The sequence below is a fragment of the Mesoplodon mirus genome (genome assembly GCF_964341445.2).
Source record: "Mesoplodon mirus genome assembly, chromosome: 10".
Lineage (NCBI taxonomy): Eukaryota > Metazoa > Chordata > Mammalia > Artiodactyla > Ziphiidae > Mesoplodon > Mesoplodon mirus.
The window spans coordinates 14,886,291-14,911,203 of NC_138986.1; the positions used below are offsets into that span (position 1 = coordinate 14,886,291).

General features: G+C 45.3%; 1 protein-coding gene across 3 annotated transcripts; it reads left to right on the top strand.

Annotated features, from left to right (window-relative positions):
• Positions 1-373: 373 nt before the first annotated feature.
• On the top strand, positions 374-24,913 carry ZBTB2 (zinc finger and BTB domain containing 2). Of its 3 annotated transcripts, none has more exons than XM_082633234.1 (3): positions 374-657; positions 15,005-15,189; positions 22,165-24,913. In XM_082633234.1, exons 2-3 carry the CDS (start codon positions 15,017-15,019, stop codon positions 23,534-23,536), a joined length of 1,545 nt encoding a protein of 514 aa, XP_082489360.1. In that variant the 5' UTR covers positions 374-657; positions 15,005-15,016; the 3' UTR covers positions 23,537-24,913. The 3 variants fall into 3 exon arrangements, with proteins under 3 accessions (XP_082489360.1, XP_082489361.1, XP_082489362.1); XM_082633235.1 differs by lacking the exon at positions 374-657 and adding an exon at positions 1,084-1,193; XM_082633236.1 differs by lacking the exon at positions 374-657 and adding an exon at positions 21,633-21,749 and having other exon boundaries at positions 15,107-15,189.

The following is a 24,913-nucleotide window of genomic DNA, read 5'->3' on the forward strand; positions in this document are numbered from 1 at the left end:
TCAAGGTTAAAATTTATGCTAATACGGGAAGCAGAGGGACAAAGCTATAGGCCAAGAGATGTCAAGCACAAGCTTGCAGAAGGATCCAAGCAGTAATTCTCCATCCCTTCCCCGAGCATCTCCAGGATTGTCCTACCTAACACTTCATGTAAACATGGGGCTTGTGACTCGAGCCGCCTGCCCCAATAGGTGGAGAGAAGTTTCCTCGCCTCGGCTGCACATGGTCTGCAGAAGTTTGGCTGGAGTAGAGCGCGGAGCCTGGGTGGGAGCGGCAGCGTACTTAGGGCTGCAGGCGGCGGCGGCGGCGGCGGCGGCAGAGCAGCAGGAGGCGGAGGCGGGCGGGGGGAGGGGAGGCGGCTGGGGGGGCGGAGGGGGCTCTTGCCGCCACAGCTCTCTCGCCGCCTCTCCCCCCCGGCGGGAGCCGCTCTCAGCCTCTTTGCACTAGTCGCTCCGCTCTCTCGGTCATGTGACCTTAACGTAACCGGACAGGAAAAGCCCCGCCGCCGCCGCCGCCGCCGCGCCGGAGACACCGACCGCGGCGGCAGCAGCAGCAGCAGCAGCAGCGAGAGGCAGAGGCGGCGGCGGCGGGGAGAGCACGGCCAAGGCTGCCCAGCGGTGCCTCCTCCACACCCCCCGCCGCAGCAGCACCGGCGACAGGTAAGCGCGTACCGCCTCCGCCTCCCGGGGCCGGTGCCCACGTGCCGCCCCCGGCCCGGGCTCAGGGAAAGCGAAGGGGGGGGCGGGGGCCACCGGAGCTCTCAAACGGTTCCGGCAGCGACGGTGGCAACAAAGAAGACGAATGACCCCAGTCCCGGGGCTTCAGCTGAAGGCAGGCGGAGGGCCCGGACCACACGGGGACCCGGTTCTGGGAAGCGAGGGCACGGGCGCCCCGCAAGGGCGGGGGCGGCTGCGCCTGGCGCCGGGGCTCTGGCCGCCTGACAAAACCATCCCCCGGAGCCAGGCGGCGGCGAGTCGGCGGCGGCTCCATCCGGGGCTTTGCGCGAGGGGGAGGGGACGGAAGCCGAGAGGGCGGGCGGCGGAGCGGAGGAGGGAGGGAGAAAGGGGAGGGGGGCGATTCGCGTTCCGTTCCCCGTCGCCGGTCCCTCCCTTCCCGCCGCCACCGCGAAGCGCGTCCCGAGCGGCGGCGGCCGGTGAGCGTCCCGCGCTGGAGCCCCAAGAGGCCGGCCCGTCAGGTGCGTAATCCTTCCGTAATCGCCTCGCCGCCGCCTCCTGCTGCTACCGCCGCTGCTTCTTCGGCGGCAAGGCTGCGAGCTGCGGAAGTGGGTTTGGGGGAGGGGAGCGGAGAGGGAGGGGGAGGGGAGGGATCCGGTCCGACCGGAGCAGGCCCGGCCTCTCTGGCGCTTCTCCCAGCTGCAGCGGCTCCTACAGCTGCTGCCGCTACTGCTGCGGCTCCGCCTCCCCGCTCGCGGGCGGGGGCGCGCACGCGCGCTTCCGGCCTCCTCGGGTCTCGCGCTGTCTCCCGCTCTCGCGCGCGCTCTTCCCCTCGCCCTGTCTGGCCACCACCCCGCCCCCGGCGCCGGAGCTGTTGCGCCGGCCGGGGCGTTGCGCACGGCGTAGGCGTCGGCATTGTGTTAAACTCCGCGGGACTTGGGCGAGCACGCGCGCGCACGCGGGACTGAGGAAAGCGGAGAGCGTGCGGCGCGGCCCGAGTGCGTCGCTCCTCCTCTCCCCTCAGCCCCTCAAGGATGGGGGCGGGGCCGGGGTGCGCGGCGCCTGGCCCCGCCCCCGTCCCGGCGCCCGCCCCTTGTGGCGGGGCGGGGCGGGGCGGGGCGGGGCGAGGCGAGGCTAGCGGGACTAGGTTGAATGGGCGGCCGTTGAGCCGCTTTCTGGCAGGGGGTGGGGGGAAACGCGGGCCCCCGCCCTTGCCGCGGGGGTGGGCGCGCTGAGCGGCGGCTTCGAGCTTCCGCTCCACGGGCGATCTATGCCTCCGGTAAGGCCGAGGCTAGCCCGGAGCTGCGCTGTGGTTGCTGGCTGCTTGGCCTTGGGGCCGGCCTCCGAGCCGCGCTCCCGGCTGATGCGGCCCTCGCACCCGTGTAGGGCTCCGCGGAGGGGAGGCTGGGGCGCGGAGGCTGCTCCCCGGGGCCGTTTTCTCGGTGTAGCGAAACCCCCAAACCATTCATTTTTACACAAGGCTGCAAAGGAAGTGGTAACGCAAAAGGTGCTTAGGAAGCGAGGTTTTTGTCCCTTTTAGCTGGTAGTGAATTAAGAGGGCAGTAAAGAAGAAGGCAGGGGTAGCAGAGCGGGCAAGAAAGTGGTTGGGCAGAGTGAAAATGTAGTTATTGCTACGCCATTTACTGCGAGAACTTCAACTGATGAACTCCTAATTATGCCGTAGGGAAATAACCCAGGCTCGTTGCCCCGCCCCCAGTTTGCGGTGTTCCTTAGCTCTTCATCGTACAATGGGCCCCCTTGGCGTGTGAGTCTCAGGTCTATTCATTTTCATAGGTTATTGTTTTAGTAAAATAAAGTATTAAAAAGATCGGAGTCACGGGCTCAAGCAGAATTCCAAGGTGCTCTGGGTTTCCTTAAACAGGCCGCCCAGTCCTTCCTAGGACCGACCCTCTATGTTGACCCCTAATGGGTCACTGGAGCAGGGTGTAAGTATCACGAGCATTTTAGTCTGAGGGGCCTGAGATTTTATTAGGAAATCAGAATTAAGACATTTTAAACCCTCATTTCTCTGATTTATTACAAGCCAAAATTAATTGTTAAAGGAAATTTTTATTTTGCATTCTGAGTGATCTTGGTGTGTGTCCAGGGCATTTTCAAACTGTTAAAAGTAATTTTGAAGAAGAAAGTTTACGACTAATAATACATTCCTGTAAACTGGGCGTTTCCCACTTAATAAATGTGTGGTTTGTATAAGTTTATTTTCTAGACAAAGACTTGACCTGTGTTGAAACCATCCCCAGATCTCAAAGTACAAGAAGTGGCATACCAGTGGTATCGGTGCCACAGATAGTCAACAGTGGAGGAACCCTGTTACAGGATGGCAGACAAACCACCCCTAAAGCTTTGCTGTACAGTCCAGCTGCTTACTTGCCAGTTTCAAAGCTTCTCTTCAGAGAGGATGTAAATAAACGGTGTTCCACCAACTCTTCCAGTGGAATACTCCAGCAGCAGAGAATAAACACTAGATGTATTAGGTCATAGAATAAAAGCTATGACAGTTTCTTTTTTATCTTAATGGTTAATATGAACTTTGCACTATCCTCCAAAATCTGCACTTTTGTGATATAAAAATTTTATTAAATTATATAAAATTGCATTTACCCCAGTTCCTCCAAGAAGATACATGTCCCTGTGTAAGGGGATATGCTTTTTCCCCAGCTTGAGAATCACCAACATAGAGGTGGGAAGTGAAGGAGATGTCTAAGGCTGACCTATGGCATTGGCTTGGGATCAGCTTCTTTGGAGTTGGGAGACTCTCCTACCATTTCTTACCTGTGGCTTGTTGCTTCATCCCTAGACCCACTCACCTTTCTGTGAAGTAACTTTTGAGACTTTGGGCAAGTAGTGTAGCGCCAGGCCATCACAGTAAGGGAGGAACTGCTGGTCAGCTGGAGACTTTACCATAAATTTCAAAATACACCTGACAAAAGGGCATTTGTCACTTTTCCTACTTCCTTATGATCTTTGGGTCACAAAGCATGACCCTGAAAACCAAAAAGGGAATTGAGATTTTTTTTTCCCCTGAAGAAAAAAAAATTTAACATTCTAAGCATTAGGTCAAGAATACTTCTTAACCTTTTTTTGCTCAAGTAGGTTATAATTTTTATTAACAAATTAAACTTAAGTATTACTTTGAATCCATAGTAAATAAGGTAGTGTTTTACAGTGCTGATATGCCCTTGACGCAGTCAGTAGCCACAGAAAGAACACTTACAAGGAGTTGGCTGGCCAAGATGGTGAAGACTTTAGGCAAGTTTGAGGCTGGTATTTATGCTCAAACGCAGAATCCCCAGCTCACATGCATGAGGTTTGCATCATGTGACATTCTCACATCAAGAAAGCTCCGTGTGCAAAGATAGGAATTTGTAAAACATTTTACTGTATCTGGTTAAGTACTTATCAAACAAATCTTTTACCTTACAAGAGGCTTTCGTGTACAGTTTCTTTAAATATTGTGCACCCCTAAGTTCTGCATGAAGCAAGGGTGAACTTCAAAATAATGTGAGAACAATTTCAAAGTGTACACACGTTCTTCTATGCCCCACCTAGTCAGTTAGATTCTCCATGTCCCCAGAGTGATTCTGAACAGGGATTGTCTAAGTGTGGTCTACGGTCCCTTGTGAATCCCCAGGACCCTTTCAGGGTTCCATAAGGTCAAAGCTATTTTCATAATGATACTAAGATGTTACTGGCCTTTTTCACTGTTGACCAAATGTGTCAACATTGGGAGGATCTGCATAACTCAATGAGCTGACATTTTCCAAATAACCAATGGACAGTGTTAAAAGTCATGAATGGGTAAACGATCCATTTAAAGTGTAAGAGACAGCAATGAATTTTACTGTAATAGAGCAGGTAAATTTCATTCATTGATGTATAAAACTTTTAGATCGCACAACTAACCTTTAAGAAACTACCACTTGTCAAGTTTTGGTGTAATATCAAAGAAGAATATCCACAATTACCTGAAAAGTCTATTTAAATGCTTGCTTTTTTTTTTTAACTGCGTATGTGGGTGAGACTAGATGTTCTTTAATACTCAACCAAAACAGACACCACAGCAGAGTAAATGGAGAAGCAGGGTGAATGCAGAATCCAGTTGTCTTCTATCAAAGAGATTTGTAAAAATATAAAAAGATGCCACTTCACTATGTTTTTGTTATTTTGGAAGATATTTTTTTTCACAAAAATGTGTTATTTATATTAACATGCAACAGGCTTATTATTGCTATGTCTAATTGAACTAATAAATGTTTTTAAATTTCTCAGTTTTAATTTCTAATATAAATATCAATAGTTATATTCCATGTAAACAAAAGCTCTTGATATCATCAGTAATTGTAAAGAGTGTGAAGGGGTCCTAATATCAAAAAGTGTGAGAACCCTGAAATAAAATATTGAAGTGAATTAGTCAGTTAAGACTTTGAGTTAAAATATATTTGGAGCTCCTCTCTGGCATACATGGAGCTACACCTATAGGTGATTATGTTTTCTTCAGATTAACTTTACTAATCATCATACAACATATGAAAAAGGAAGGCAATCTCTACTTTGGAGGGTTATTAGAAGCAAATTAGATTAGGTTTTAAATTTTGCTGTGTGGTCACATCCACATCTAAATTTCCTTAAAGTTGGTTGTAGCATAATACCTTTCAGATTATCACTTTAATATCAACTCCTTTTAGCCATAAATCTCTGACCTGCTTCTCCTTGACATCTGAACTATCCCTGAACACCTTCCTTCTGACCTCAACTTATACTCAGAAATTAAAAACTAATTTTAATGTTAACTTAAGCAAAATACAATTAAAAAGAAATCTTTTACAAATGCAATGCTTTCCAAAGTCAGAATAAGTGCCACTGGTAAGTGTATGTTCCTCCTTTTCCTAATTACTATGGGGAGGATTGACTAAAGAAAGGTTAAGAAAAATATGTCAGCCTATCATCACAACTAAATATATTTCCTAGCCTTGAAACACGGTTTTAAAATATATTAAAATTCAAACAACCAGCCTCATTCAAGTTTACTTTATAGGCCCTCAAATATTAATTATTAATAATACTAATTGAAAAAGCAGTTTTTTCCTCCTGGTAAGTGGTCTAAACTACTTGAAAGAATCAATCTTACTTGTGGGTAGTGCTTTTTCTATTACTGAGGTGTCCTGTGCATTACAATATTCATTTATGCTTCACTTAAATAAAATCGAGGACTCCAGAGGACCCTTCTAGTGCCCTTGAAATGGGTAATCTAAGTGGTATTTAGTAACTTAGAAGGGCTATTATCTTTAAAAAGTGAATCATCAATTCCCAAAAGCTGTTTTGGTCTCCTGTTCTTATACCAAAAATGAAGGAGGAACTTGGGTTGTCAAAATATAATGTGATTACATTCGTCCCATTCAGCTGTTCCTCCAAAAGATGAGTAATTTACTTAAGGATCAGCCCACCGTGTGCTATGTGATGGCAGCTGAAAGCACTCGACATCTAGGTAGTATCCCATTTTCAGAGTGATACAGTGGTGAAGACAAAACCCAAAGCATTAAATAATATAAATGATTATTTGTATTTGGCTTTGGAAAGTGTTTTTAATTTATTTCAGCATGCTATGTCTTACAGTCTCTGAATTTGCTTAAGAAAAAAGCCACTTTGTACACCTACACGTACATAAAAAGGCATTCTGTGAAATCTCACTTTTAAGAATTGACTCCCCTCTTTATCTCTACTTGTCTTCAGTTCCTCTCTGCTCACTATTCTGATTTAGGAGAGACAAATGATTTTTTTTTTTTTTTACATTCCACTTATAGTGTTGAATGGGTAGGGGCTTTATATAGGTCTTCAGTTTTATGTCAGTTTGTTGGCCCTCTGTGACTACGACTGGTAAGAACTTTTAGGAATGACCTGTAGAGCAAGGTAGTGTCGTGGAAGGAGCGTGAAATGTACACCCAGAAGACCAGGGTTCAGTGGACTCCCGTTAGTTTACAGTTTTAACCTCTTTGAACTATCATGTAATGATTTACGGATGTGACTGCTAGAGTCAGACACACCTGGCTTCTCCAAAGACTCTCTGACATAAATTACAGACAAGACTTTGGAGTTCCAGACCAACATTACTGACCGACAAGTACCCTACATCCCTACCTGGCATGTCTCAAAAGCATCTCAATCCCAACGTGTCTGGACCGAACCTCATGATCTTCCCCCACAAAACTGGGTTTTTGCCTCCACCGGGGGGAGCCCCATGCTCTATCCAGTTACACCAGTTAGAAATCTGGGGGTTACCTAGGACACCTTAATCTCCCCCACCCTCCTCCATTGAATCCACCAACAACCAGTTCTGCTGATTTTTTTATCTTCTGTTTTTCAAATTCTGTCCATCTCTCTCCCATCTTCATCGCCACCACACGATCTGTCATCTCTCTTCTAGACCACCGGAAGACCTCCCCTCTCAACCACTTCTAACAGGCCTCCCCTTGCCCACCTCTTTGCCACCATCCCCTATTTGGTTGGCCCTTCAGCTACAGCCATCTGATCATGTAGATCAGCTCAGAATGATATCTATATCGTACACATCTTGTCATGTCACCTTTCTTCAAATCCCCTTTGGGAGCTCCTCACTGCTCTGCTCTTAAGATATGGACCAGAATCCTTAACAAAACCTGAGTCTTCAGCTTCACCTGCCTCATTCTTCTCTGGCTCTTTGCCCTTCAGCCACATTGACCTTCTTTTAGTTCCTCAGTTGCATCTTGCTCCCTCCTGTCTTAAGGCCTTTGCAAATGCCGATACCTCGGCCTGGAATACTCTACCTTTGCCCAGTTAACTCTTCTCGTTCTTTAAATATCTGCTTAACTTGTATTTCTTCACAAACCCCTTCCCTGACCCACAATCCCCAAATTAGACCCTAGTTTTATGACCTCATAGTTCCTTATGTTTTTCTTTGATAGTTCTTCTCAGAGTTGGCTATTAGAAATCTGTGTACTTATTTGATTATACCCTTGAACTCTGTGTATTCTTCATACTTGTATCCACTGCCCCTGGCACCTTAGAAAGCTCTCATGATGTGCATGACCACTTCCCAGATCTGCTTCTTAAGAGCTAGCTCTGCATGTAGGCAAGTTACTTAACTTCCCTAAGTCTAAATTTTTTCTGGAAAAAGGCTAATTAATCCTTGACACATACGTGGTCATTTATTATTAATGGTGTGGTTATTGTTATAATTAATAATGAAACAAATAGTAAGAAGACAATATACCATGGTATTGACCAGGATTAAATGATGTGTGTGAAGGGTTATTATAAACTATGAAGCACTATTAAGAACATAATTATTAGCATGAAGAAACACGAGGTGACATTTTAAAATTGAAAAATCCTTCCAAAATATAGCACACATTAAATTGATGAGAATTTTGGAGTTAATCTAGGAAAAACAGAAACTGAACTTTTACCCCCAAATCACCCAACTAGTCAGGGGCCAACCGATGATGGGAACTCAACACTCTTCTCCTCTCTAAACATGTAGTTTTTAATTTATTTAACAAATATTGAACCTCAGACAGTATGCTTAGGCACATGGGATAAAGTAATAAATGAAAAGTAGCACTCAATGCTGGCTTTCCAGAAGCATCAGGCAGGTTCACAGAGGCTCTGGAGGTAAGAAGACCCTCCAGTCTTGAAGGTCAGGGAAATTCTGCAAAGGACAAGTAGAGCTGGGGGGAGGGGCAGGCGGTCAGTGGTGGTCCCTCTGCAAGTAGCACATTCAAAGGTCCTGCACAGAAGTTCCAAGGCCCAGTTCAAACAGGCCCCGTCTCCTGACCATGTGAGTAGAAATCAGGTTGTTGAGCTGCTCAGCTTTGAGAGGGAGGCCCCTGAGCAGTGAGTGTTATGTTCTGTTAGGAGCCCAAGAACGGCCTGGGCATTCAGGACATTTTCTGGGCAAAGAAAACTGCAGTTTATGTCAGTTCACCCAGAATTTCCCAAGTGAGTGAAATACATCATTCTGTCTTCCTTATCGTCAATATACTCAGATAAAACTGGATTTGTGATCGTGCCTGGACTTCAGAACAGTGGGACACTTGTTGATCACTTGGTAAAGACCACCAAACGGACAGTCTTGTATCAAGAAAACAATTAGGCACAACTTAATGTCATAAAGTAAAACTTGATGTTGCAATTTTTTTTGCATTAGAAAAAAATTTTTTCCATCTGTTGAATATAGTGCCACTGTCCTTCCTCTAGAAGTATATTCTGACGTTATGTCCTGTCTACCTTTTTATGTTGAAAAGCTCTCCATTCCTAGCAGGTATGTAAATATTTTATGTCTTTTCTTTCAAAATAAAGAGGGAGCACACTCTGTTGCACCCCCAGTTTCAAGGTTGCTTGGTTTGTTTTTAGTAGGTCTTGGCAGCCCAGAAGTCTGAAAACCAATAGTTTAGATTAGCACTAGAGTACGGAATGCAGAGTGAGCAGCGGTGAGGTCACCTGTAAGCCATGTTGAGGAATCTGGGTTTCATCCCGAAGGCGGTGGGGGAACAGGAGGAGGATTTTCAGCAGGATGGTAACATCAGATTTGCCCTTGAAGAGATGGTTCTAGCTGTTCCACACGGATAGGTTGGAGAGGCTAGAGCTGGAAACGGGGAGATGAGTAGGGAGGTAGAGTTAAGGCGTGGGGTGGGACAGAGAGTTTAAATTGGTGGCACATGGGTGGCATATGGGGAGTGAGAGGTAGAGGCCTGAAAGGGGAGTCGGGGTTCCTGGCTTGGTCGAGGGGTAGATGATGGAGCCATGCACTGAGCTGGGGATACAGATGGAACAGGTTTGTGTCGATCGCTTTTATTGTCCCTTTGGGATCTGAGTTGTTTTGCCTAGACTGAATTTAGGGTTCCTTTGGGGCAGCCAAGTGAGAGTGGACCAGATCACCACAGAGAGTCTGCAGAGTGAGAAGTGGGCTGTGGACCAAAGGCAGAGGAGCAAAAGAGGAATCTTGATGGGGATTAAAATAGAATAGCCAGAGGTGAGACAAAAACCAAAGTGCGGTGGCCTGGAAGCAGGGCCTGAATATTTATGGAGCAGGAAGAAGGGTATTAAATGCCGCAGAGAGGTCGAATAAGCTGCTCTTCCATTGGGCTGGGGAGCAAGAGGCCATCAGTGACTTTGGTGGGCAGTGCAGGGCCATTTCAGTGCTGGCGGGCAGCAGCAATGTGGTTGGGTGAGCAGTCGATGGCTGTGAGCAGAGCAGATGTGCATTTCCTCAAGGGGGGTAGCCTGGAGCACAGCCAGCCCATGAAGTTGCTGCATCCTCAATCTACGCAGCACTGTGCAAGTAAAGCCTCATGGAAATGATTATGAAGGGGGCCGTGATAAGGAAAGAAGATTGGGGAAAGGGCAGTACTGTCAGCTGGATGGGGGTGGGGCAGGAGCTCCCTGAGATGCTCCAAGCCGGGTACCCTCTCCTCCCTCTACCCTCTTACCCTGTTTTCTCAGGTTCATTCATATATGTGAGAATCTAGGGGGTGGTTTTTCTTTTTCCCACTGAGAAAGGCTTTTTGGTCTCTAGAGTAAAGAAGATTTTTAAAAATTGATCTGTATGGGATTTTCCCCCCATGTGAAATATGAACATATGACACATTTTCTTTGTTTCTCCTTTCATTTGGTTTTTCCACTTTTCAGAGACTCCGGACATGTGTTCTGCCTTCTGTATTTGAAAGACACATTCAGTTCATTTCCTATTCTAGATGCCCCTAAATTGAGATCCTAAAATAACTAGTAGACCCTCTTTAAAAATAAACATTTTTCAGTTTTATCATAGTTTTATTCTTATGATCTGAATAAGATACTTACGTTAGTCCGTTTTGGAACAAGGGGGGAGCCATACATTTTGCTAAATCGAAGAGATGATATATATCCGTTCATGTAAAAACCCCAAACCTCAAAATCGTTCTATAAAATATTGATAAATTTGATGAAAATTTTATATGTCAAAAATCTCTCTAAAACAAAAGAGAGAAAAATATTAGCAACATATGTGACAAAGGGCTCGTTTTCTTTATATCCAAAGGGTTTTACAGATTGATAAGAAAAAAGAACAAATAACCTGATAGAAAATGGGCAAAGCTCATGAAGAGAAGCAAGAGGACATAAAAATATACTTCAGTTCATCATTAAATCCATAGAAGGTAAAAAGTGATATTGGCAAAAATTCTTTAAAAAGTGATAATACCCAGTGTTGGCCAGAGTGTGGGGAAATGGGTGGGGTGGATGGACACTATTGTGTGTCCATAATATTTGAGTCTCTTATAACAAGTATATACACTTTAAAGTAGCCATAAAAAATCCCCTATTAATTTTAAACAGACATACTTGTACGTAGTGTGTTCCAAAAAAACAAATGAACCCCAGTTTAAACCCTACTTCTTGTTCTTAGGGATTCTATAATCTTGGGCAAGCTACCTGACTTCTCTAAGCCTGATTCCTCTTTTGTAAAATGTGGTTAGCAAGACCTCAAATAGCTCAAGTCAGTGTGAAAGTACATGAATGACATATAGGTACTATACTTTTTGTAGAGAAAGGCAAGTTAGTAAGATGGGAAAGGAAGTGTTCTGGCACTTTTCAGAGAACAGCCTTGAAGGCAAGTTTCTAAAGTTATATCCTGGTGGAGGTCAGATGAGAGCGATATTTCTTAGTCATCCCGGTTACTTTGCCACCTGGCAATGTCCCTGTCTCTCCTTCCTGATCTTCATGCTTTCGCCTTCTCTGACATACGCAGAAAACACTGGGAACTAAGTTCCCGATCCACGCCACTGACGTTCACCTGCAAGCAAGACTACAGTCCAGGTCTCCTCACACTCAAACTCCTGCAAACAGGGATGGCTCTCCTGCTTCTCATGCTTGGATATAGCTCTTGGTAGAAAACACAATACTTGACATTCTGGAGTCTTGCTTTGTGACCAGATCAGTCTCTTAAAGTAGCATTCCACTTGGTTCATTTATTTTAGGGCACACCTGTCCATTTCTGTATCTGCCAGATCATCCCCAGAACCTAACCCTAACCCTAGAACAGGAAAGAGGGTGAGGAGTTAAGCACCAGCTGAGTAAGAATCGATGTGTTTCTGTTTCTATTTTTGTTTTTAAGCTTACTGGTAATGCTTTCTCCACAGTCGCTTCCCTGATTCTGAAGTTAAGCATCGTGGTGATCCATTTTTAATCTAATTAATTAATGTGTAATGGGCCTTTCTTTTTTAATGTTTTATTTTGAGATAACTGTAGATTTCCATGCAGTCCCAAGAAATAATACAGAAAGAGCTCATGTACCCTTTACCCAGTTTCCTCTAATGGAAACATCTTGCAAAATTCTGCTCCATCACAACCAGGGTATTGACATTGACACCATTGAGCTGCAGAACGTTTCTGTCACCACAGGGCTCCCTCCTGTTGCCCTTCTACGGCCAAGCATCACTGCCGTCCTCTCGCCTCGCCCCTCCGCCACTAATCTGTTCTCTACTTCCATAATTTTCAAGAATGTCATGTAAATGGAATCATACAGTATGTAACCTTTGGGGACATAATTCACCCAGGTTGTTGCCTGTTTCTGTAGTTCGTTTCGTCTTAAGGCTGAGTAGTTTCCTGTGGTTTGGGCATACCACGTTGTTTAACTGTTCAGCCATCGAAAGGCATCTGGGGCACTTCTGGTTTATAACTGAGGAATAAAGCTGCTGTGGATATACAGGTGCAGATGTTTGTGTGAACCTAAGTTTTCATTTCTCTGGGATAAACGTCCATGTGTAAAATTGCTGGGTAGTATGGTAGTTACTACATATTTAATTTTTAAAGAAACTGCTTACTTTTCCAGAGCAGCTGCACCGTTTCACCTTCCCACCAGCAATGGCATGAGCAGTCCATTTCTCCGCATCCTTGCCGGCACTTGATTGTTGTTCTTTTATATTTGGCCACCCTGCTAGGCATGTGGTGAATCTCACTGTGGTTTTAATCTGCTTTTCCCTAATCGCTATTGAACTGTCTTTTCATGTGTTTGTTTGCCATCTGCATATCCTCACTTAAGTATTTTGCCCATTAGGTTTCTAATCCGATTGTTTTTGTACTGTTGACTTTTGAGAATTCTTTATATATTCTAGATACTAGTCCTTTATCACATTTTTTTCTCCTACCTTTTAGCTTGTCTTTTCATCCTCTCACCAGGGTCTTCCTCAGAACAACAGTTTTTAATGTTTATGAAGTACAATTTATCAATTTCTCCTTTTATGGTTAGTACTTTGGATGAATCCTAGATTCTCTAAAATTTTATCCCATTTTTTCCCCCAAAATTGTAGTTTTGGTGTTCTACATTTAAGTCTGTGATGCATTTTGAGTTAATTTTTATATAAGATATGAGATCAAAGTTCTTTTTCTTTTCTTTTTTCCTTTTCCTTTTTTTTTTTTTTTTTTTTTGGTCTATGGAAGTCCAACTGATCCAGCACCGTTTGTTGAAAACTGTTCTTTCTCCACTGAATTATTTTCGTGCCTTTGTCAAAAATCTACTCTACATATTTATGTGGGTTTCTCTATTCTATTCCATTGATCTGTGTGCTTATCCCTCTGTTAGTACCATACAGCCTTGAATACTGTAGCTATATCATACATCTCGAAATTGGATAGACTGATTCCTCCCGCTTTATTACTCTTTCTAAGAACTGTTTTAGCTATGCTAGTTTCTTTGCCTTTGCATAAACATTTTAGAATATTCTCATCTGTATCTACAAAGAAAATCTTGCTGGGATTTTGAAAAGAATTATATCAAACCCATATATCAATTTAGAAAAAATTGATTTATATTATGTGTTCCTAAACATAAATACAGTATGTCTCTTCATTTATTTAGATCTTCTTTGATTTCTTTCACCAGCATTTTGTAGTTTTCAGTATACAAGTCCTATACGTGTTTTGTTAGATTTACATCTATGTATTTCATTTTTTGTGTGATTATAAATGACATATTTCTAATTTCAGTGTCCACGTGTTCAGTGTTAGTATATAGAATTACAATTGGGTTTGTTTGTTTGTTTGTTTATTTTTGGCTGCGTTGGGTCTTTGCTGCTGCGCGGCATGTGGGACCTTCCCGGACCAGGGGTCGAACCTGTGTCCCCTGTGTCGGCAGGTGGAGTCTTAACCACTGCACCACCATGGAAGCCCTACAATTGGTTTTTATATGTTTATCTTGTATCCTGTGGCGTGGCCAAAGTCATTTAATAATTCCAGGAGTTTTCGTAGATACCTTGGGATTTTCTGTGTATATAAAAGTCATGTCATCCGCAAACAGGGACAGTTTTATTTCTTCCTTTCCTGTCAGTGTGCCTTTTATTTCCTTTCTTGCTTTATTGCTCTAACTAGAATATCCAGTACTATATTGAATAGTGAGAATGAACATCCTTGCGTTGTTCTCAATCTTAAGGCGAAAGCATTCGCTCTCTCTCCCCATTAAGTATACTGTTAAGTATAATGTTGATATTTGTGTGCTGGGCTTTTATAAATGCTGTCTGCCTGTGGGAAGGAGCACATCAGGAGTTTACTGATTTGATACACCGGCTCCCCCAGAGGCAGTTCCCCTACTACAAATAGATTGAGGCCACGTGGTTTGCTGGAGTGAAGTGTGAGGAATAAAGACGTTAGAACCTTGGAGTCAGGGCATTCAGATTTAAATTTTGACTCCCCCCACCTTCTGGCCAGATGGGCCAGGCTAACTACTCGCACCTCTCGAAGCCCATTTCCTCCTCCACAAAAGATGGAGAAGACGATCCGTCCTGAGCCCTCACCCTGGAGGAGTAACCACGTAGGGTTATTATAGCCCTGCCAGCGGCAGCCCTGTCCACACGGCAGGAGCTGGAGGATCGTCCAGACTTGGTGAGATCTTGGCCCTACCCTGCTGTGGCTACACCCCAGCACCTTAATTTACTTTTCTCTCTGGAAGGTTGGACAACTTCTGATGGATCATTAGAATTTGCGCTTGGAATCTTAAACTCAACGACAAAAGAATGTTTGCTGTCTGGTGGGCTGACTGCTCAGGTCCATTTCCTGGTTTCTCCACTTACCATCTGTATAAACTTGGGCAAAGCACGCAGTCCCCGAATTCACCGTAAATTTCATCATCTGTAAAATGGGAGTAACAACAGAGCTACGTCACAGGGCTGTTGTGAAGACTGAGTGAATTTATGCAACATTTCTAGCAGTGCCTGACCTATTAGCCGGGACCATTACTATTGGTGACTCTAAAGACACTACTTATTTGTGAATCGTCTTTCTTAAAACCAAATTGTTTGCTTTGCAGATTTTTAAAAAAATGGATTTGGCCAACCATGGACTTATTCTTCTGCAGCAGTTAAACGCTCAGCGCGAGTTTGGTTTCCTGTGTGACTGCACGGTTGCCATCGGCGATGTGTACTTCAAGGCACACAAATCAGTTCTTGCTTCATTCTCCAATTACTTTAAGATGTTGTTTGTCCATCAGACCAGGTAACTAACGTGGTTGATATTAATCTAATGACTGTAGACTCTGCAATTCCATGGCCCTCCTTCCCATGAACATGCTCTTTGCCCTCATCACGACCGGGGGTCTCGCTGCCTCTCCCTGGGTTCCCAGTCCCTCATCACCTCACTTGCCCCGAGCAGCCCCTCCACCTCCAAGTAGCCACGCTGGGGGTCACTGACACAGTCAGGATCGGCAGGGTCGGGTCCACTATGAAGGCAGCTTCCTCTCACTCCTCCGGCCCCGTCCCGGCTCTCCCCCAGACTTTGAGTATTTATCCTAGTCTCCTAATGAGAAGCTTGGCGGCATGAATTCCCACAGTTTCCTTCTTTTCTCTCTTAAAATGTCTCAATCTCCTTATCTTCGCACAGTCTTTTTCTTCCCATCTCTCTGTCGTGGAGAAAAGGGCCCCTGATTGTCTAAGGAAAACAATCTTCCTCCTGCCCTTATGCTCCCAGATCCTACCCTGCAGTTTTCATTCTGTACTTTTCATTTTATACTTGTACCCCCACTGCCATCCCCAAGCCTGTGAAGGCTCAGCCCTTCCGTGACACCGCTGTCTACCTGCGTGATGGTGCTGCTTTTCCTTTGTTTCACTGTGAAAGTTCTACAAAGGATGACCTATGGCCTCGCTTCTCCTCTCCTCATCCCACACTCTTCCTCTCCGTTGGCACTGTGGTTTCCACCCGTCGCTCCACTGGCATCATTTTTCCAAGGTCGCCTCCTCATCAGAATCACTGCCTCCTCCCAGTCTCTGTTGTCCTTGTCCCCTGCAGCATTTGCGACTGTTTTCTTCCTTCGGAAGGCTTGTCACCTGCATTTTGATGACTCTGAATCCCCCTTGTTTTTCTGCCTTCTCCACAGGCGCCTCCTGCAGTTTTGGTGAGTGGGGTCTCCACGCTGCTTTCTCTCTGCCTCTCCTGATGGGCGCTCATCTTTTCCCGGATCTTGCCTCTGCTGGAAACCAGTTGACAGCTCTGGGCTTGATCTTTCTCTGTCTCCAGAACTCTATTTCCCAAGGCCACAGGCTGCCTGCTGGACATCTAGAATTGAATATCCTCTTTTATCTCATTTTGCATGTCTAAAACTGAATTAAGTCTTCCCTGAAGTCCCTTCTGACTTCCCTATTTTTTTTCTCTTCAAGTAAGCCATACTAAAAATCTCTCTAAAATCGTATCCCGTCGGCGCCCAAATCATGTTTTCTTCATAATTACCTCTCACATTAGTTCTTTCCTTCCCTTCTCACTTCCATTTCCTAATCATTTTCCACGTTACTGTCAGATTAATATTCCTAAGCATTGCTTTGATTGGAGTGTGCCTTTGATCCGAAACCTACCAGATTGTGTTACTCCTTTGATTGGAAACCTAGAGGACACCCATCACACATCAAAATAGCACACAGATTCCTCATTGTGTCTTTCAAGGCCCTGCCAGGCATGAAGCCTGACCTCCTTCCAGCCTCTCTCCGACCTCACGCCCACCTGGACCACACTTTGCTGGCCTTTTGCTCACTCCCTGAGTCCTAGTTTACATATCACCTCTTCCGTGACCTCCGCCCCCCTCTTCCGTGACCTCCGCCCCCCCAACAATCAAGGGAGCCCAAATGATCAAAAGCAGTCTCTTCCTCTCTCATTAGCACTTTATTTATGCCGTTTTGTAAGAGCAACGTATTTTCCCTTTGTTGTTGTTATCTGCATACTTACCGCCCCTCATTTGTAAGATGCTTGAGGGCAGAGACTGGGTTTTACAAATGTTTTTGAACAGTTGCAGCCTATAGTTCGGGGATTTGTGCATAATAGTCACTTGATAAATGTCTAGAGGAGCAGAATGGGGGATTAGTAGGATTAATGGCAGGCGGAGCTTGCTTTATCTTGGGACACTAAGGATGCTCCTGTTTCCTTCATTGTCAGAGACATCACAGCTAATAGGCACTGGAAGTCTCTACGCAATGAATTAAATTGTCTTGCAAAGGGACAGGTTTTCATTTTGAGGAATAAAAAAATATAATGTAATGAGTTTTAAATAGATGCAGGAAACTTAAGTGTAGAACAGTAAGCAGATACCTTTCTAACAAAGGAATGTGATATTGGTGCAGAGTGGAGCCCCAAGTTTGAGCAACAGTGTGTTATTGCCCCAGAGCTGGCACGTGCCCTTTGGGCTGCCTGAGGCCTTGACCACCTCTGGTGAGAAGAGAATACTGCACAAAGACCAGAGCCATGCTTTTAACTGCTGGCTACTGTAGAGAGAGACCAAGAATACAGTTTTTTCACACTTAAGAGAGTGTTTTATGTCTGCAGTTACCACTAGATGTCTCTGTCTTATGGACACTACTCTAAGTGAACGTTTTAAATCACGTAGCACTGCAGACTTGGAGCTCTCAAAAATAAAACAGAGACAGGCCTTGCGAAGTACAACCTCTGACAACATCTAACGTTATTTTTAAAGCCTTACTTTCAAAGTTCTTTAAGCCCAACTTTTACTTGAAGGGTCTAGTGAAGGAAAGATTGAAAATGTAAATGACTGTGAAAGTTTACAGGAAGGGCTTGAAGCTGTGCTAAAACTATATTTTTCCTTCATAAAAGTGTTACATCACAGACATCGGCAAATCAAACCACTTAGGTGTAAGCATATTGTAGAGAGCTGTGTCCTTCCCAGAGCACTTGGAAATGACCAGAGTGGCCCAGAGCGAGCTTGAGCGAATCGACAGGAGGTCTGGCGGACTGGGAGGGACAGCCGTCAAGGACAGCAATGGCTGGAACGTGACATAAGGAGTTTTTTGGGGTTTTTTTAATTGGTTGATAACTTTTTTCTTTTTTTTTTTTGGCTGCGCTGGGTCTTCGTTCCTGCACACGGGCTCTCTCCAGTTGCGGCGAGCGGGTGGCCACTCCTCACTGCGGTGCGCAGGCCTCTTCTTGCGGTGGCCTCTTTTGCTGCAGAGCACGGGCTCCAGGCTCGCGGGCTCTAGGGCACGCACTCAGTAGTTGTGGCTCACAGGCCCAGTTGTTCCGCAGCATGCAAGACCCTCCCGGACCAGGGCTCGAACCCATGTCCCCTGCATTGGCAGGTGGACTCCCAACCACTCAACCACTGCGCTACCAGGGAAGCCCTAAGGAGCTTTTTTTTTTTTCCTTCGGTACGCAGGCCTCTCACTGTTGCGGCCTTTCCCATTGCGGAGCACAGGCTCCGGATACACAGGCTCAGCGGCCATGGCTCACCGGCCCAGCCGCTCCGCGGCATGCAAGACCCTCCCGGACCAGGGCTCAAACCCATGTCCCCTGCATTGGCAGGTGGACTCTCAACCACTGCGCCACCAGGGAAGCCCCCCTAAGGAGTTTTTTATAATAACTTCTGAAGTGCCTTGAATGTGTCTATGTGCTTCTGCTTTAAGAAAAGAAAAAAAAAAAAAAAAAAAAAGAACAAATCAGGATAAATGGGTGTCTGGAAACCTCCCAGAGCCCTGGGCACTTGCAGTAGACCCCAGGGACACGCCGCTTTCCTCTCCCTGGGGACTCCTCACCAGCTCTGCGGCCCCTGGAGTCCTTCCTTCTCCCTCTAAGCCTGGCTGAAGTGTGGACAGGGCCTCCCCAGCCCCATCCCTTCTTTGCCCTCAGAAACTGCATGAAGTTCTTTAAAATTTGAGAGATTTACTGTCCAGTCACCTCCATTCACAGTCGGTAGACAGAGGACAACCTATACAATAACAAATAAGGGGAAATTATAAAACGTACAACAGTTTTTCTGGAAAGGGGCCCTGCTTTGGATTTACGTCTCATGGATGCTGAAAAATATAGCCCTGCTTTGTATTTACCTCTCGTGGATGCTGAAAAATATAGCCCTGCTTTGGATTTCTACCCTTCCCTCTTCTTTGCCCTGGGGGCAGGGGGGCTCCCTCTCCCCTCCTCCTGCCTGGAGGAGCATTCCTACCCACAGAACAAAAGGTGCCCTATAGTCTCCTGGGGTGATTTGCATCTCTGAAGGCCTGTGGCTTCCTGGTTAAATAGGCCTTTGCCTGGCCCTGGAAAGATCCCCACTACTTCAATCTGGAGTTGATTGCTTACATTATGAAAGTATTCTTCACCACACCTAATCCCTGCAGCTTTATTTTGAATATGGAATTTCCCTAAAGCATCTAAATATGTTCTAGTATACACATAATATTGTGGGCACTTACCTTGTGCTTAAAGGGAGGACCACCTGCATTTGCACTCCTATTTAAAGGAATATAAATAACTTAAAGGACTATAAAAAGACTCCCAATACAGACATGAATGATCTGTGTGTCTTTTTTAAAAACAGAGTGACATAAACTCTTCCTCTTTATACCGTCAAAGGGGTGCTGGTTTTTAGGCTTGATCTTTATTCTTTGGCTCCCATACTTTATAGTCAAACATTTCCCACACAATTATTTGTATGCAGTCATGTTGAAATATACACACATTGATAGCGATGCAGTAATTATTCAAATCTATTTTGTCACAAATTGCTATTAAAGTCACTTTACCCCCTTTTTTTAACAGAATAAAATATTAAATTTAGAAGAGCAGAATATACTGATACTATTTTAGCATATTGGAAAATATTTGTTAATAAGATAAATAGCTTAATAGTAATAGTAAATCATAATAGTAATAAGTGGTATAATCAAAAATGATTATAAATTCTAAAGGCATTCAAGGAAGGTGTCTTTAAACTTAAAAAATGCACTGTCCTGCTTCCCTGGTGGCGCAGTGGTTAAGAATCCGCCTGCCAATGCAGGGGACACGGGTTCAAGCCCTGGTCTGGGAAGATCCCACATGCCGTGGAGCAACTAAGCCTGTGTGCCACAACTACTGAGCCTGCGCTCTAGAGACCGCGAGCCACAACTACTGAGCCCTCGTGCTACAACTCCTGAAGCCCGGGTGCCTAGAGCCCGTGCTCCACAACAAGAGAAGCCACTGCAATGAGAAGCCCACGCACCACAATGAAGAGTTAGCCCCCGCTCGCCGCAACTAGAGAAAAGCCCGCGCACAGCAACAAAGACCCAACACGGCCAAAAATAAACAAATTAAATAAATAAATTTTTTAAAAATACTTTAAAAAAATGCACTGTCTATAGAATATATTCACTCAGTATGTGATAGCACACATACCTCATAATATGTATTATTATTATTATTTTTTTTATGTGTGTGGTATGTGGGCCTCTCACTGCTGTGGCCTCTCCCATTGCGGAGCACAGCCTCCGGTCGCGCAGGCTCAGCAGCCATGGCTCATGGGCCCAGCCGCTCCACGGCATGTCGGATCCTCCCAGACCGGGACACGAACCCGTGTCCCTTGCATCGGCAGGCAGACTCTCAACCACTGCGCCACCAGGGAAGCCCCTTTATAATATGTAGATATACAGCTCACTGATTTATAATGATGCATTAGAGTTTCCCTAGTGGCCCAGGGAGAGTTCTTGGGACCTTTATATTATTGCTGCTTGAATCATAATGCTGTTTCTGGGATGATGCAAACACTAAAGTCTAAAAGTTATAAAATCAATTTTGCCACAACTGCTTTAGCTACCTCAGATAAATCATTTAACTTTGGGGGACCTCAGTTTCTATGTCTGTCAGATGGGAATAATCAGATCTGCCTCATATACTACACAGGGTTGTCTTAATGCTCCAAAGAATCTTGGTGCTTTGGCTTAGGAGTTAGACTGAAATTTAAATCCCAGTTCCATTGCTTACTAACTCTGATATTGAGCAAGGTATAAATCCCTTTGAACCTTAACTCCTTATCTGTAAACTGAGAATTAATGGCAATTAAATGAGAAAATGCCTATAAATCCCAGCTGCAGGGACATCCCTGGTGGCGCAGTGGTTAAGAATCCGCCTGCCGATGCAGGGGACACAGGTTCGATCCCAGGTCCGGGAAGATCCCTATGCCGCGGAGCAACTAAGCCCATGCCCCACAGCTACTGAGCCTGTGCTCTAGAGCCTGCAAGCCACAACTGTTGAGCCCATGTGCTGCAACTACTGAAGCCCACGCACCTAGAGCCCGTGCTCCACAACAAGAGAAGCCACCGCAATGAGAAGCCCGTGCACCGCAACTAGAGAAAGCCCACGCGTAGCAATGAAGACCCAAAGCAGCCAGTAAATAATTATTAATTTTTTAAAAGATAACTGGAGAATATTAGAAACAATTAAAAAAAAATCCCAGCTACAGTTCTAATGATGAGGATGATTACGTTTGATAAGGAACTGAGTTGTCCCAGAGCTGCTTTTCATGCAGTCTAGCAATGCTGGGGCAGTGATCTGGCTCCATTCGAGCTAGAATGTGGTTTGCCTTTCCTGTTCTTCCCAGCTCTACAGCTCTCCATCCTCATGCTGGAGAGAGCAGAGGGTTGCAGAGCAGGGGTAGGATGAGGTTTTCCTTTTTCTCACTTTTGTTGTCTTGCTCTTAGGCACTAGTCCAGCGCCCCCATGTTATATTGTTTGACTCTTACCTTGAAAGATCTGCTGAGCTCTGGATGGCACTGGATCAATACAGAGTCCTAGACATTTAGCTAAAAGATCTGCAGGTCAGTGGTTCTTAACCATCTACTGGGTCACAGTCCACTCTGAGATAGAAAGCAATGGATCATCTCCATAAAACACAAAGTTTTTTTATATATGATATAATTTTACGTAGATTACTAGGAGAAAAACTGCTTCAAGAGTCTATGAGTTAAGATACCACATTGGTTTAACATGAATTTTCCTTTCTCGGTCCTTTAAAATATCTTTACTGTATTTCTCTCTGTTCTTAATAGGATTAGAGTTAAATTATATAGGTTCCAGTATTCTAGTTCATGAAATGAACAGTAAGATATATGTGAGATGGTCTTGTTTCATTTGCCTTTGTAAGTACCGGGTTTTTCCCCCAGGCTTTATGTTGTCATTTGAGTCATGAATTGACGTTCACTCACAGACTTGTTTTTTACCTGTTTCTTTCAGTGAGTGTGTCCGTTTGAAACCCACTGACATCCAGCCCGACATCTTCAGCTACCTCCTGCATCTGATGTACACGGGGAAGATGGCACCTCAGCTGATCGACCCGGTGCGCTTAGAGCAGGGGATCAAGTTTCTCCACGCTTACCCGCTGATCCAGGAGGCCAGCCTGGCCAGTCAAGGAGCCTTTTCTCATCCTGACCAGGTTTTTCCGCTGGCGTCTTCCTTGTATGGCATTCAGATTGCAGATCATCAGTTGAGACAAGCCACCAAGATTGCTTCAGCGCCGGAAAAACTTGGCCGAGAGCCACGGCCACAGACGTCCAGGATGAGCCAGGAGCAGGTGCCTGAGGCCTCCCAGCTCTCCCAGCTGCCCTCGAATCTGACCCAGGTGAATCGGACACACATGACCCCCTCGGACCCGCTGCAGACCTCACTGTCGCCCGACCTCGTCTCCACTCCTGTTCCTCCCCCGCCCCCAGGGGAGGAGACCAATCTGGAAGCCTCTTCCTCGGACGAGCAGCCCACGCCCCTCACCATAGCCCACGTCAAGCCGAGCATCATGAAGAGGAACGGGAGCTTCCCCAAGTACTACGCCTGCCACCTGTGCGGGCGGCGCTTCACGCTCCGGAGCAGTTTGCGGGAGCACCTCCAGATTCACACGGGGGTCCCCTTCACAGCCAGCCAGCCCGGAGAGAGCCGCGTGCCCCTGTCCCTCTGCAGCAACACGGCGGACCTAGGAAAAGACGCCATGGAGGTGCCAGAAGCGGGGATGATCAGCGACAGCGAGCTGCGGCACATCTCGGACTCGCCCATAATCGACGGGCAGCCGCACTCGGAGACGCCACCGCCCTCAGACATCGCGGACATTGACAACCTGGAGCAGGCGGACCAGGAGAGGGAGGTCAAGAGGCGCAAGTACGAGTGCACGATCTGCGGTCGCAAGTTCATCCAGAAGAGCCACTGGAGGGAGCACATGTACATACACACCGGGAAGCCTTTCAAATGCAGCACGTGTGACAAGAGCTTCTGCAGGGCCAACCAGGCTGCCCGGCACGTGTGCCTCAACCAGAGCATCGACACGTACACCATGGTGGACAAACAGACCCTGGAACTCTGCACCTTTGAGGAAGGCAGTCAGATGGACAACATGTTGGTACAGACGAACAAACCCTACAAATGCAACCTGTGTGACAAAACGTTCTCAACTCCCAATGAGGTTGTTAAACATTCATGCCAAAACCAGAACTCAGACGTTTTCGCCCTAGACGAAGGGCGGTCCATTCTCCTGGGCAGTGGGGACTCTGAAGTGACGGAGCCCGACCGCCCAGTGTTAGCTTCCATCAAAAAGGAACAAGAAACAGTGTTGTTAGACTGAATGTTACTTATCTTTTTAAAAAACTGTCATTTTTACAAAGACTATCTTCCTTCCCTTCCCCCAACTCAGAACTTCGTTCTCCATGGCATGATACAAACAGGCCCCCGCCCCTCCCTCCCCCTCCCCCTGACCCGTCCCCAGCCCCGCCTCCTCCGTAAAGGCTTTGTGCATTATAAACCTGGAACATATTTACTTTAATTCAGGGGATATTGGAAAGATAATGGTCAGTAGTACTTATAAGCTCAAATAGACTTCGAGAAGTTTTGGATGATTTAAAAGCATACTTGGAACTAATGAATGGTATAGAACAAAACAAAACAATTCGAATGCAATTTGGTAAGCTAAAATTATGACTCCCTGGGTAATAAGTCTTCCTTCTCAGAAAGACAATGTCTGAAAATACAGCATGCTGCTTAGAGATACAGTGGGGCTCTGTACTATGCAAAATCTAGAGGTGTGGGGAAACTTTAAATCCAAGAAAACGTTCTTAGTATTTATCCTCCAGAGGTCTTATTTCAGAATGCATCCTTTGAGATTATGTCCGGTTAAGAAAAATTATTAGTTAAGAAATCTACTTGAACAAAACACAAAAGAGAAAAAGTAATAATGTGATGGCAATCTTAATTGTTGGATAAAACATGACAAGCTGTGAGTTTGTGTGTTTGGAAGAGAAAACGTGTGGATACTTGATGTAAACAGGTGAATTAATGCAAATGCCTTATCTAATTGCTGGCTTCTTTCAAAGTTGAACAACAACAAAATACTGTGTTTTAGTTTCTGACAAATTTGTCAGTTTTAAAAATCAGATTTGAAAGTACTGTTCTATAGATTGTCTTTCTGAATAGAAAACAACATGCCATTCTAGCAGTTGCCAGTGGTAAATTTGTTTTTAGCACCAGTCAGCTGCTTTTAAATCAGTGTGTATATGTGGGAAAAGATAACAGGAATATGCATCTTACAGGGAAACTTGTGAGCAGCTGTAGCAACTTTAATGAGTTTAAATGTTAATGCTAATAGTTTACTGGCAACATTCATTGAAGCATCAAAAATGGCAAAGAGAAATCAGGACAAAACACTTAACTGCTGTTTGGGAAAAAAACTTAATGTTTAGTCTCCAGTTTTGTTTTTTTTTTAAACACTGAAATTTCCTCCATCGGCCTGAAAGCAGTAAAAGTTGTCCATTAATCTTCCTTTAGGCCAGTCTCACAGGATAAAACAGGAGCCAGAAATAAGGACCGAAGGGGAAAGGGAAGAACAGTTAATAACTGTGCTGTACGTATATGTTAAAAACTGAATATCCCGTCATCCTATCTCATGTATAGTTGAGTTCTCAGATTTGTAAGTTTTTATACATACTTTCATTGAATAAACATTTGA

Bases quoted from the DNA above. Each gene is read 5' to 3' on its own strand.
- ZBTB2 (XM_082633234.1), top strand. From the start codon at position 15,017: ATGGATTTGGCCAACCATGGACTTATTCTTCTGCAGCAGTTAAACGCT. The intron at 15,190-22,164 runs GTAACTAACGTG...TGTTTCTTTCAG, and splicing joins TTGTTTGTCCATCAGACCAG to TGAGTGTGTCCGTTTGAAAC.